General features: G+C 35.2%; 1 protein-coding gene across 1 annotated transcript in view; it reads left to right on the plus strand.

Moving 5' to 3' along the window:
* The window catches only part of CFAP47 (cilia and flagella associated protein 47), a 222,767-nt gene that overhangs the window by 189,619 nt on the left and 19,218 nt on the right, over positions 1 to 13,930 (plus strand). The window contains exons 58-60 of the mRNA XM_075538347.1: positions 3,080 to 3,239; positions 7,081 to 7,175; positions 9,997 to 10,152. Of these exons, the coding sequence (XP_075394462.1) occupies positions 3,080 to 3,239; positions 7,081 to 7,175; positions 9,997 to 10,152 (411 nt within the window). The remainder of the gene's footprint in view (positions 1 to 3,079; positions 3,240 to 7,080; positions 7,176 to 9,996; positions 10,153 to 13,930) is intronic.

Raw genomic sequence — 13,930 nt, forward strand, 5'->3', positions numbered from 1 at the left:
TCTGTTTTGTTCAGATTCACACCCTTGGGTCACTATGACTCAAATTGACACAATGACCATGGGTTTATGACTGATATGGTTAAATTTTGGAAAGCTGGCCCCATGAAAGATTAGATGGGTAATTTCAGCAGAGAGATAGAAGCTATATTAGAAAGTTTGTAACAATGTTCATTCATTTTTAAGAGACATTATAATTTTGTACACAATTTTTTCAATCTTGGACTGATGAACTAAATGATATTTCATGCCATCTCCTTTAGCCAGTCTGGTACATTCTTAGAAAAACAAAATCCTATAGTAAAAAATATAAATATTAAATCTCACATTATGTTTATTTTTGTACGGATACAAGTAATATCAGGCTCTAATTCCACCCTAGCTATTACATTGTCAGTAAGGTTAATTAAAATCTTCTGTCAACTTAGAGCAGAAAAAGTCTAAGACTAACAAATATGTTAGCTAAGAAGGGTTTAAAATGAAAATAAAATTGCATCTGTCAAATATAATCAGAGCTCTATCTAATATGTCAAAAATCCAATTACACCTGAACTGGAATTGTTATCATTTTTCAAGCTGTTATCCATGTATACATTTCATTCCAAAAGTAAGATCAAATGGATACAAGTTGCCATCATAGCTGTGTATGGGAAATAAGTACACAAAATCTCTACTGCCACCAGTTCTATAGGAAAGTTAGAATTTAATATTACCAAAGGGGTTAGATTTACATTTTTTCCAGTTACCTTACAGGAGGGAAATGATGAATGCATTTTATAAAAAAATCAATTCTAGGTTTTTTTATATTTAGAGTAAGCAAGACACTCAACACCTTTTAATATAGATGCATATACTTATATTCAGTTTTTATTTATATAGTGTATTAGCTTTAGTTGTGATTTGTGTGCGTGAATTCTAGTAGCTATATTCAATTTCCTTTCCTTTAGCAATTGGGCAGACCAGTGACCTTGTCCTCTTGATAGATCCAGAAGAGCCATCCCTGAATGTTACTCATTTTATCACATTTAAATGCCACTGTGATACTAACCCCAGCTTCTATCAGGATAAATACTGCTAGGAGGGAAAGGAAAATAGCAGGATGTACAGCTTTCAGTAAAGCACCTACTCTCTGGGTGTATTAGAAGGCATTCCACATATGACCCTGGGCTTTGTGGAGGGGACTAAAAGCTGGCCCCCAAAGATCACAAACTGATTAGAAATGACAGAATTGTGAAAGTGGCAAACAAATAAGTGGTCTAAATTTTCAGGCATAGTGAGTGGAGGGGGTATTGGGATTGACTACTATTGGTCAGAAATGATCCTTGTGATGGAAGTTTTCTTTCTTTTGACTATGTTAATGTAAATATTAGGGTTATGATATTGTGTTACAGTATTGCAATTATCACCACTGAAGATAAATGGATAAAGAGTGCAGGGATTTAATTTCTTACATCTGCAGATGAATCTATAATTATCTCTCATATTTTGATACTGGGAAGAATGAAGTTCTATAATGAAAAAGATAAATACATGTTTGACTTGTGTAATACTAATTTTTAAAGGATAAAATATGCATCATTTATTGCTAATAATCAGAGATGAATTGGCAGAGTTCTAGTTTAGGATTTATAAAAGAAACATTTAAGTTTGTTTTCTTTTATGAGAAATAATGACCATGTCTCATAATGCTAATGTTAGTTGGCATATCAAATGTAGTTCGACAACTAGTAAGAAAAATAATTTTTGGAAAAAATACGATGCTTTTAAAATTGTTCTTGTTAGGTTCCATTGAGTCAGTTCTGATGCATAGTGACCGCGTGTATAACAGCAGAATACCGCTGCCTAGTCCAGCACCGTCCTCACAGTCATTGCTGGTCAACAAAGTTTACTGTTTTTCACTTGATGAAAGATAACAGCAACCACAATTTATGAATTGGAAAATATTTTCAAGAACTCATTTTATGATGTATATTGTTGCTTGATACAAAACACAGACAGGTTTCCAAATAATTATCTTGAAAGTTTATTAAATTCTGCTGGCAACAGAACAGAGTTTTCACATTTTTAAAAAAATAGCCTTCCTATTTTGTGTAATGACTAATTTTCCACCCAAATGAGCTCAGATTGCAGTCATAAAGATTTGTAATTATTATTTATAGCATAAAGCAGGTGGATTTCCTGCCTAGTCAGTGAAGTTCCTGATTTTATTTTAAAATACAAATCAGCATTTTGTGTTATGCAAGAATGGCTAACTGCCTGCTCTTCAGAAACTATCATCTGACATTAAGACCTACTTTTTAGGGTCGCTACGAGTCAGAATTGACTCGATAGCAGTGAGGTTTTTTTAGTATATTATTATAATATTCTGATGAAAAGAACAGAAATAGAGTCTATTAAAAATAACTCATATGGGCCTGGGTTTATGTAATGGAACCCAAGCATAGTACAGTTTTCCTTTTCTGTTATTTTGTGCCGTTTTCTTGGCTTCAGAAATATAGGTAAATACTGTGACATGAGGAGGACTTAAGAGATACCTAGCAAGATCTAGAACATTGGACATTTGTGTACCTTGAGGATGCTAAGTTTGTCATTTTAATGTAATGTAATTCAAAAGTGCTCTTAATTCTTAGGGCAATCTGTTGAGAGGCTTGATAAGGCATTTAAACTGTTGACTACAGAAAATGATCTGATATGTAAAACCCACCTAGTTTACCATGAAAGTTAAATAATATTAAGTAAAATTTTATGATAAAAGAAACCTTAGTAATTTTTTTAAAATTACAACTTTTCAGGACACATGGGATTGCCACGAGTCAGAATAGAGTAAAAAGCAACTGGTTTGTTTTGAATTTCTCATTCGAGAACCTTCAGGCATCAGGAAAAAATGTGTTTTTTAACATAATTGGATAAACTTAAGGGGAAATAATAAAGCCTATTTCTAATTTTGCATACTGAAGAAAATTGGTTTTGAAATGATTTGAGCAAAACATGTAATCACTGAAGAAAATAAGTGATTATTTTCTGTTCCCTAAAGGTATATTCCACAGATATTTTCTACATTAACATATTTTGTGTTTTACAGGCCTTGTGGTGTTTCCTAAAGGAAGTATAGACATTCCAGTATTATTTGTCCCTCGGAGTATGAAATTATATAAAACAATGGTCGTCCTTCAGGTGCTTCGAGCAAATGGGAAATATTGGTCGATTGATAATTTCGATGAGTTGGATAAGGACACAAAAAGGTAGCATTTAAATAAGAACATTAATGAGAAATTATTTTAACTGACAATGATATGATTGACTGCTTATACATATTAAGCATAAGCAATTTAAAGTTCATGATCTCATATTCTTTCACGTGTTGAAATGTTTATGCACAGGTGAGGAAAATATATTTGTTTTATGGGTATAATATATATTATTGCTAATTTTAAATTCAAATGGATGCCATTATTAATCATGAGATTGAATCAGAGTCAGAGAAAGGCCATGATTGTGAAAATAATGACTACTCAGAAAAAAAATAACCAGAATACAGAGAACAGCCTGGAATAGGTTGTCTAGACAAAGAACAGGTAATCTCTGTCCTTTCCACTAATTCCATCTTAAGTAATTTCTGATATAAGGGAAATATTTCAGTTCCCTTTTAAGCACTTTTCCTTATTATTGCCTTTTATTATCAGTATCTTTATAAAGCTGATCATTGAACATCTGTGAATGAATATTTGAGAACGATAACATCAGCAAATTACAGGCTGCAACATTGTATATGCTACTAACATAAGACATACAAAAAAGCAAACCAAAATCATTGTAAGTGCAGGTTGTCATAATTTTAATATGTTGTAAGTCGAGGAATACCAGTGATGACACTGTCAGGTGGCTATGACATATTGTCATGACTAAAGGATGCCGTGTTATTGCCAGAATGCCAATTACTTACATCCTCTTTGCGTAGATGAAATCTAAGCAAACCCCAGTAATGGTGCTAGATTTAAATGCTTCCTTTGCTCTTAGGTTTCATTCAATAAAAGTCCAGAAAGTGTTATTAAAAGGAAATACTTATTTTGTCCTATATGTGCCGCCACTCTCCCCCACCCTCAACCCAGACTCTGCTCTTTCCCTTGGACCCACTGTCTATTCTGCCATGCTTTCTGCCATTCAAATAGTCAGAATTGGCTACATAATATGTAGGCCCCGGGACAAAATGATAATTAAGAGCTCCTTGTTAAAAAAGAGAGATAAGGAATTGAAGACATTAAACTTATAAGGGGGGAAAAGAAAAATTATTCAGAATATAAAGACAGTGATAACTTCATTGCCATTAAGTTGAAGACTGTCACATCTTTCTCCCTCAGAACTACTGGTGGTTCAGTTCAAACTGCCAATTTTGGGGTAGTAGCCAAGTACTTACAGGGCTCCTTCAACGCAGTGATCGTAGTACGTTAACAAAGCATGAGGCCCTTCTACGTGGACGTTTGTACGTGGTTGCACAGGGCCACACCCAGGAGGCTAGTCTTGCCTGCAGTTTCTTATATTTCATTTTTAACAACAAAAGTTGGCCTTGCAACATTGACCACATCCATTTTTTTGGATTGATGTCTTCCTGGTGGTATATGGGAAGCCTAGCTATTTGAACAAATACATTTTTTTCTTTTAAATGGAATATGCCAAAAGTAAATTCCACATCTCTTTGTTTTGATCATTTTATTGGGGGCTCATACAAGTCTTATCACAGTCCATACATACATACATTGCCTTAAGTACATTTGTTGCCATCATCATTCTCAAAGCATTTTCTTTCTACTTGAGCCTTTGGTATCAGCTCCTCATTTTTTTCTCCTCCCTCCCTCATGAACCCTTGATAATTTATAAATTATTATTATTTTTCCATGTCTTGCACTGTTCGACTCCCTTTAATCCCTTGTCTGTTGTCCTGCCCCTGAGAAAGGGGTTATAGGAAAGTCATTGTGAATCAGTCCCCCCTTTCTACTCCCACCCTCCCTTTACCCTCCTGGTATGGCTACTCTCAATATTGGTCCCGAACAATTTATCTGTCCCATATTCCCTGCGTTTCCAGCTCTTACCTGTAACCATGTACATGCTCTAGTCTAGCCAGAGTTTTAAGGTACAATTAGGGTCATGATAGTGGGTGGGAGGTGGAGCATGAAAGAACCAGAGGAAAGCTGTATGTTTCATCGGTGCTATACTGCACCCTGACTGGCCCTTCTTCTCCAATTGCTTACAGATTGGCTTTGGCCCTGCATGCCACACTCCTCCCCTCATTCACATTTTGATTTTTTGCTCTGGGTCTTTGATGCCTGATACCTGATCCCATTGACAACACATGTTGACACAGGCTGGCATGGTTCTTCCATGTGGGCTTTGTTGTTTCTCAGCTCTATGGTCACGTGTGTTTTTCTTCAAATCTTTAAGACCCCACACACTATATCTTTTGATAGCCAGGCACCATCAACTTTCTTCACAACATTTGCTTATGCACCCACTTTGTATTCAGTGATCATTTCGGGAATGTGAGCATCTCATAGTGCTGGATTATTAGAACAAAGTGTTCTTGTATTGTGGGAGTACTTGAGTAGAGGTCCAACGTCCGTCTGCTTCCTTAATACTAAACTTATAAATATATGTACTTAGTCCTATTTCCCTATCATTATGTATAAATATATTTACATATGTACATGCCTGTATTTGGATTTCTAGTCCTTTCCTCTATTTCTTTTTACTTTCCTCTTGTTCCACTATAATGTACATTCTTCATTTGGGTTTCAGTAATTCCTCTCAGTTGCATTGCCCTTGATCAAACCCTACCAGAATTCCTACACCCTCCTCACCATTGCTTTTCTGTCACTTGATGGTCCCTTGTCCCTCTGTTTGTTAACACCCACTTCCTTCCCTCAACCTCCCCCTCTACCATGTCCCCCCAGAACTATAATCCCATTGTTCTCTCTTCTGGTTTATTTATCCCGCCAATCCCATTCAGATAGTCATGCAGTGACAACAATATGCACAAACACAAGTCTGAGCACAACAAAGCAACAATAGAAAATAAAACAGTAGCTACAACAACAACAACAAAGGGCAACGACAAAATAAAGAAAAGCCTATAAATAGTTCAAGGTCTATTTGTTGTCCTTTATGAGTGTTTTCCAGTCTAGTCTGATGAGGCACCATGCCTTGGCCACACAGTCTACTTTTAGTGTTCCCTGGGAACTTCATTGCTCTGCTCCCTTTGCTACTCTGTTGCACACCCCCCAGTGCCTCGCCTAGGTTTGGTGTGGTCAGGGCAGGCACAATCCCCACAGTGTGTCTCCAGTATTGTCCCCTGTAGTGCTATGGGTCAGTGAGGATCGTCATGTCTCTTGGTGGGGTCGGCCCTATGGTCCTCTTTGTGTATTGGCTGCTCTTGAGCAGAAATATTGTCCTCAGGGCTTGGTGGGACAAGATGTGGTTCACTCTTTTTTCCTTCCCCCTCGTTTGCTCCTGTGCACTCTGATCAGACATGTCCCTCTCCTTGAGCTGTAGCTTCAGTGCTGTCCTCTGAAGTGAATTCTTCGGTGGGGGTGGGGCGGGAAGGGCTGTCTACTTAGTTGGTAATAGGGCCGGCCCCTCAGGCCTCTCCATTGGTTCCCTGCTTCATGCCAGTCCACATCACTTTTTGAAGTCTTGCACATCTATGGCACTTTTTGTATTGTACATGTGACCAACCAATAAGAATGGAATTACCTTTATTTGTGATCAATCACAGATTTGTTACATCAATGAATAGCAATAAGAACCTTTAAAAGTAGGATAAAAGCTGTTTTATTTTAACTTATTTTTGCAGTAGTAGTGTTACATTTATCTTTATGGTAAATTCGCATCATAAAGGTTTTGCTTTATATGTTTATAAAATCAATCTTTGCAGCAAATGCTTTCTCTTCATATTTTTTCTGTGTCAAACTTTAAATGTAGACATTTTAGTAAAAGATTGCTAGGTTAATAAAGAATATGTATGGTTATGCTAATAGAGAACATATGTCTGTTGGATTTTTGTGCCCTTTTAATATTTTCTTTTATCCTTAGGACAATGAGACTAGACAAAGGCCAAGTACGAGCTATATACTGGCTATACCCTATTGTTGGACTTCCGCAGGCACCACTGCCTAAAGACCCTGCAGGTGTGTACATTTTTGAGGCAGAGACACTAGAACTTAAAAATCACAAACCCATTGTCTATGAGTTGATTCCAGCTCCTCATAATTCTAGAAAGGGTGTCAACCCAGTGGTAATGTATGTATTCTGAAATAGATTGTGTTCTTTTTTGGTTTGTTTGTTTTTTTAGATTGTGTTCTAGATCTGAAATTATTTTCAAAGGGTCTCAAATTTATGTTAGTATATTTTAAAAATCTACAACCATGAGAAGCACATTGGTATAATTTTATAAACGGAGGTTATTCACATTCTCTACAGTCCTTTCCTCATTCTGTGGTTAATACCGCATCAGAATTGGCCTTTTTTTTCCCTTCTCGACTCTATATAAATATTTAATTTTCCTCTGAATTTTTAGGTATGTGTTTCCCAGGTAATGTTCAGACGGAGGGTATAGTTTGTGGCTTGTGGAACCACCTTTTCTCCTTGTGCATTTTTAACTATTCCTGTCCATTGAGGCCGATAATTGGAACTGGACCTGACTACCTGTCACAGTGTAAATACAATGGAAAATGAATCCAATGCTAGAGGGCTATTTTCCTAAGGACTTAACAGGACAAGACTAATGACATAGTACTAATTGCAACTTTCATCACATTAATTTCCAATTTAATGCTTTAAAAAGAAAGCTCATTATAACCAGAAGAACTTGCCTCTTTTCCTAGCCATTTTAGTCCTTACAATTTATATAGAGCAGTCCTTATTATAATTCTAAAGTATTCAATATCAACTCGTAATTTTATAATGAAAAAATAAATTAACTATTTGATACTAAAATAGGATATGTATTGCAAAAACACATAAATCTGAGGTCATCAGTTAATTTTGCTGTTCAAATAGGCCATGAATATGTGGCATAATACATGTAGAATATTTCTCTATATCATGATTGTTTTTCACTGTTATTCAATGTATATCCCATATGTATCTGAATTTTAAAAGTATAACATTTAATACATTGGGGAAATACTGTGTTATATATTAGACACTAGTAGGTGTAGGCTTCAAATAATTCATAAAAAACTTGATACCAAGGGCTCAAGTACAAAGAAAATATTTTGAAAATTATGATGGAAACCTATGTACAAATGTGTTTGATACAAAGGATGGATGTATGGATTGTGATAAGAACTGTACAAGCCCCCCAAAAAATATATTTTTAACTTTAATGAAAAGATAATGGGATTTTCCCACAAACTGTTTTAAGCCTCTCATACACATGACCTCAGAGTATCATGGAGCTTATATCAAAGGAATACATTAGGAGCCATCCAGGTGGTGCAATGGTTAAACACTCAGGTGCTAACCAGAACGTTGGCAGTTTGAACCCAGGAGCTGCTCTGTGGGAGAAAGATGTGTCAGGCTGCTTGGGTAAAGATGTATATCCTTGGAAACCAGGTAGGGCAATTCTACCCTGTCCTTCAAGGTCACTATGAGTCAGAAATGACTCCATGTCAACAAGTTTGGTTTGGGGTAAAGAGAAATAATATTTTGATTTCTCACAAGATCATTGACTTTTCCTGGACCCCGATAGAAGAAAATTAAAGTAATTTCTCCCTTTTTTATCTATAAATATATATAATTTGATTTATATATAATTTATATATAATTTAGATTTGATTTTAAGTAATTAATTTTATTGTAACAGTTAAAAAAGGTGAAATTTGTAAATTTAAAAACAAGTCACAAAAGAGTTAACTATTTCACTTAAAAATTTTAAATCTACTTTTAAGGTACATATGGATAAATCATTTAAAAAGAAATATTTAAAAAACAATATTATAAAATAAATACCAGATCTTATTTTTTGAAGTTATTTGGGGGTCTTTGATACAATATCAAGTTATCCTAGTGTCAAGATGAGTTAAGCGCTGGACTCTAATCGCAAGATCAGCACTTTAAACCCACTAGGCTGTCTGCCCCCATGAAGATTCACAGTCTTGGAAACTGGATAGGGTCATTATGAACAGAATTGATTAGATGGCATTGGGTTTAGTATAGCACTCTAATTGTTACAGTATTATTCTATAAGTGGTTTGGTATTACCACAATGAGCATACACATTTTAAAAGCTGTGCAATTCAGATGTTTACAATTATCAGTTGAATTATTGACATAACTCTGTCAATCCCTGAATCAACTTTCTAAACCATAACGTGGTGCTGTCGGGTAGAACTAGAACTTCGAAACCAAGATGAGGCTATCCATTCTCACAAAGATGGGCAGCCTAGGGAACTCTAGAGAGGGTCCCTATGACTTGGCATCCACTCAATGGTGATGGGTTTGGTTTTGAATATATCTTCAATAATGTAGTGTATATATTCCAGATTTATTTTTGTCATACTATTTTATAGACTTATTGTTAATATTTTGCTTCTCAAAATGTATTTATATCAACACTGCATATATGCATGTGCATATACTTTTGTTAATTCTAGATGCACTGAGCACTCACTAATATTGTACTGAATTTTAAAAATTATTTACAGCAACCCTATAGGACAGGGTAGAACTGCCCTGGTGGGTTTCCAAAGTTGTATACCTTTATGGGAGCAGACAGCCTCAACTTTCTCCCGCTGTGTACCTGGTGGGTTTGAACTGCTGACATTGCAATTAACACTCTACCACGGAACCAACCCATTTTGCCACCACTGCTCTTGATGCAATCTCAAGACTAGTCAAAGAACACCAGAGCAAGTTTTATTTTACAAGACAGGGTAATTTTTTTTCCATCTCAAGTAAGATCAAATATCAAGAGTTAAATTAACTGAAACCATTTTTCCATTACAGTTGTCATAAAATGTCAAGCCAAGAAGAGGGTAGAAGAATTGGTGGAAATCTCCCTGACGGGTGAATTTTTTGGAAAAAATCCTATCAAATGTATGACAGAAATTATAGTGGTACCAAAAAGGCCCGCAGCTAATAATTACCACGATCATTTATGCGGTAAGAAAACCACAGCCATGTGTAATTAATAATAATTATGATAAAGAAAGCTCAGATTTCTTGAGGTATGATTGCAAATTGCTCGGTTGCTTAAAGATCTGTGTCCTTTGTGTATTTTAAAACATATTGTTTATTAGAGTGGTGCTCAAAGATTTAGTTCTTGGTTCTTATGTTTGCTATCTTCACATAGTAGTAGCTACTCCCAGTGACAATGATCATAGTTTTTAATGGATTTTAAGGCATAAGATGTGACTCTGTCAGTAGTGGAAAGAATGAAAATGTAATAACTGTAATTTCCTTTGCCCCTCAACATTAATTTCCTTCTTACCCTTCTGATATAAGGAATATGAATAAGCCACATGTCACAGCTTTAAATTTAGAACATATTTATGAATAAATATTTATTTTAAAAACTAGAAAACGTAACATGTCGGGTATGATGCCTGAAAAAATTTGTAAAATGAAGTTTACGGCATGCATTGTATGTAAATTTCACCTTTTTGTATATAAATTTGGCATCTCATTTTAAAATTCCAGATAATTTAAAATATTTCATAAAATACTCTGAATATATACTGTATCACTTGAAGTAAATAATTTGCCACAATTACATAAAGACACAATATACTTAACAATTCATTGAGTGTCATATGTAGCTTGTCATTGGAGACAGTATTTAACTGTTATGAATTGATTTCTGAATCCATGTGAATATACTTATTTGAGTCACACAATCCTTTCAGTCAAACCTGTTAATAATGAATCCAGTCATACTAGAATTACTTATGTCCTATCACATTAATAGCATTATTTGTCATCTCATGTTTCTGTCATTTTGTACAAATATATTCTATGCCTATTAAGAAATCATGTTGTACACCACTATTTTCCTTGTTTTGTGCAATACAAGTATTACGGTAAGAAAAAAGTCTTGAAAGTACTAAGATAACAGCAGGGCAAGATATCTCTCATTCTGTGTGTGTGTCCCCCTCCATCCCGCATTTTAGCCTCTCCTTGTCCTCCGAGATTCTGAATTTCTGAAGCAGTATTATTTCACGGGGATTGTGAATGGGTTTAGATCCATCTATCCTCGGGTTAGTGTCACACTTAACACTGAGAACCTAAGAACACTAGCCTCTAGTTTAATGGTATCTAACATAATTGCTTCTAGAATCTGTACAACATTAACAAACAGTATTTTCGTTTCTGTCTCTCTTCTTTCATTATTCCTCTTCATCTACATAAAGATTCCAACAGGAATTCGAAGAAGATGTGATTTTAATAGCTTCAGATTCAGAATTTTGCTAATTTGATTAAACTTGCCCGAAAGTGAACTTTCACTGCCACCTCCCATAAAGGACCACAGGACAAAACTCTCTGGATTTGAACCTCACACAATAAACTGGGGATCTACAGCTCTGATTATAGATTTAGACAAGACTTCTCATAGAGTTTTGTTTTTCTTATGTATGTATTTATTTTAACTTTTTATTGTGATCTGAGAGTTTACCAGGCACATCAGGTTTCCATTCAACAATTCATATATATTTTGTTTTGTGTTGTTGATTACAATTCCCATATCACAATAGCACTCTTTTTACTTCCTTAAAGTATCTACCATTTCATCTTCTTTTCTTATGCCTTCCTGCCTTCTGAAATAATGCTATCCTTATGATCTTATATGGATGGTTATTCTATTTAGTGCATTCATCTCTGGTATTATTATTCACCTCATAGGACTCTCTAGTGTTTGGTGAAACTCCATTGAATTCATTTCCAGGCATGAAGGGTGTCGGAGGGTCATAGTCTAAAAGGTTCTTCCAGTCTCTATCAGTCCATTGTATCTATCATTTTTATTATTTTAGTTTTAGATTCTACAAATGTGTTGTCCCACATTTTGCTTTCACTGTATCTAGTTAGGAGTTTCTATCGTGATAGCTTTCAAAGTGATCAGCCGTGAGTACCAGGCATTATCTAGTTCTAATCTCAGGAATGGTAGAGTCTGGTATTCAAGTGGCCCATTAGCCCATTGGACTAATTGTTTCTGTGATTACTGTGTGGTATTATTGACAATGTAATTATGTATGTAATAAGATTTACTTTTGCGGTGTAATACTCTTGTGAAGTTTCTACATGTCTTCCTTTTCTTTCATGTGTGTATCACTCACTTATCTTTGTGATAATATCTTTTTCTTCAGTGAAAGTAAAAATTGGCTGTTACATAGTCAGTCATTTTCCCTCCCCACCACCCTATCTCGTGTAATCACCAAAGAATATTTTAGTTTTTCTTTGTGTAATCTCTTCCTTCACTTTTTATAACAATAGACTCATACAATATCTGTGCTTATTTCACTCAGCATTATGTCTTCACGTTCATCCCTGTTATGAAGTATTTCCCAGATTCTTCATTGTTCTTTAATATTACCTAGTAGATAGTAATGGGATTGATGGATTATATGCTATTTCTATTTGCAACTAGTTAAGCAAACACCATACTGTGTTCCATCATGGAAATCCTCTTCACAGACTTACAACAAGTCATGTTCTCAGTTTCTCTGCTCTTGTAGCCTCCTTTATTTCTTGATGGCCTTGGTTATCCTAGTAACAGTGTGAACACTAGTTGTGTGGTCATGGCATATTTTCACTTCATTCCTCTACATCAGCAGTTCTCAATCAGTGGGTCACGACCCCGTTTGGGTTGAGGTGGGGTGTCAAATGACCCTTTCACAGGGGTTGCCCGATTCAAAACAGTAGCAAAATTACAGTGATGAAGTAGCAACAAAAATAATTTTATGGTCAGGGGTCACTGCAACATGAGGAACTGTATGAAAGGGTCATGGCATTAGGAAGGTGGAGAACCACGGATCTAGATCATAAGCTCCGTGGGGACCAGAATGGTAGCTTTCATTTCAATGACAGATGAATGAATAAAGGAATGAAAATATAAATATCCATGATAAGAAAAAGCTGTTTTTAAAGTATTTTGAGATGTTTCTGTAGAAATTAAATTTTGTGCCCCATATTTATGAATTCAGTCTAGAGTTCCAAATTTTCCCTGGAGTAAAGTCTACAGGTCTTAGTGAGAGAACAGGGTACATTTTGACACAGCTGCTTTGAGAAGATAAGCCTATGCAGCTAGCATATATCAATATAAAAAGAGACTAGTCAATACATGTTTGCTTAATTGTTAAAATACAATTAAAGTTAAAGATATACTTCTCCAGAATATTGATTTCATGAAGCCGGTGTTCTTATAAGAATTTGTTGAAAAATGACATAAACTTCCTCTAATATTGAAAGATTTGCTAAGATTCCTCCAAACAATTGTTCTGTAACTTTGAAATTTCAATGTACATTATGAGAAACTACATTTACTGAAATACTGATTTTTAACTTACCTCACTGCCATCATGTCAATACCTACTCACAGAGACTCTATAGGACAGAGTTGAACTACCCTGTGTGTTTCTGAGATTGTAACTCTTTACAGGAATATAAAATCTCCTCTTTCTCTCTGGGAGCTAATGGTGATTTTGAACTGCTGACCTTGAGATTAGCAGCCCAGTACGTAACCTATTATGCCACCAGAACTCCTCTATTTGTATACCTGTATTTGTTCTCTGAAAGTTGTCAGTTATGTTTATCATAAGAGGATGATAATTTCTTCCACCAACAAAATAATAATGAGCACACCATGATTTCATTGTCTTTGGTCTTACCAATGTAAAGCCCATAAACAGAATATAAGAAGTATATTATTCTCTCCAAATTAGGAGCA

This window comes from Tenrec ecaudatus, chromosome X (assembly GCF_050624435.1).
Source record: "Tenrec ecaudatus isolate mTenEca1 chromosome X, mTenEca1.hap1, whole genome shotgun sequence".
Taxonomy (NCBI): domain Eukaryota; kingdom Metazoa; phylum Chordata; class Mammalia; order Afrosoricida; family Tenrecidae; genus Tenrec; species Tenrec ecaudatus.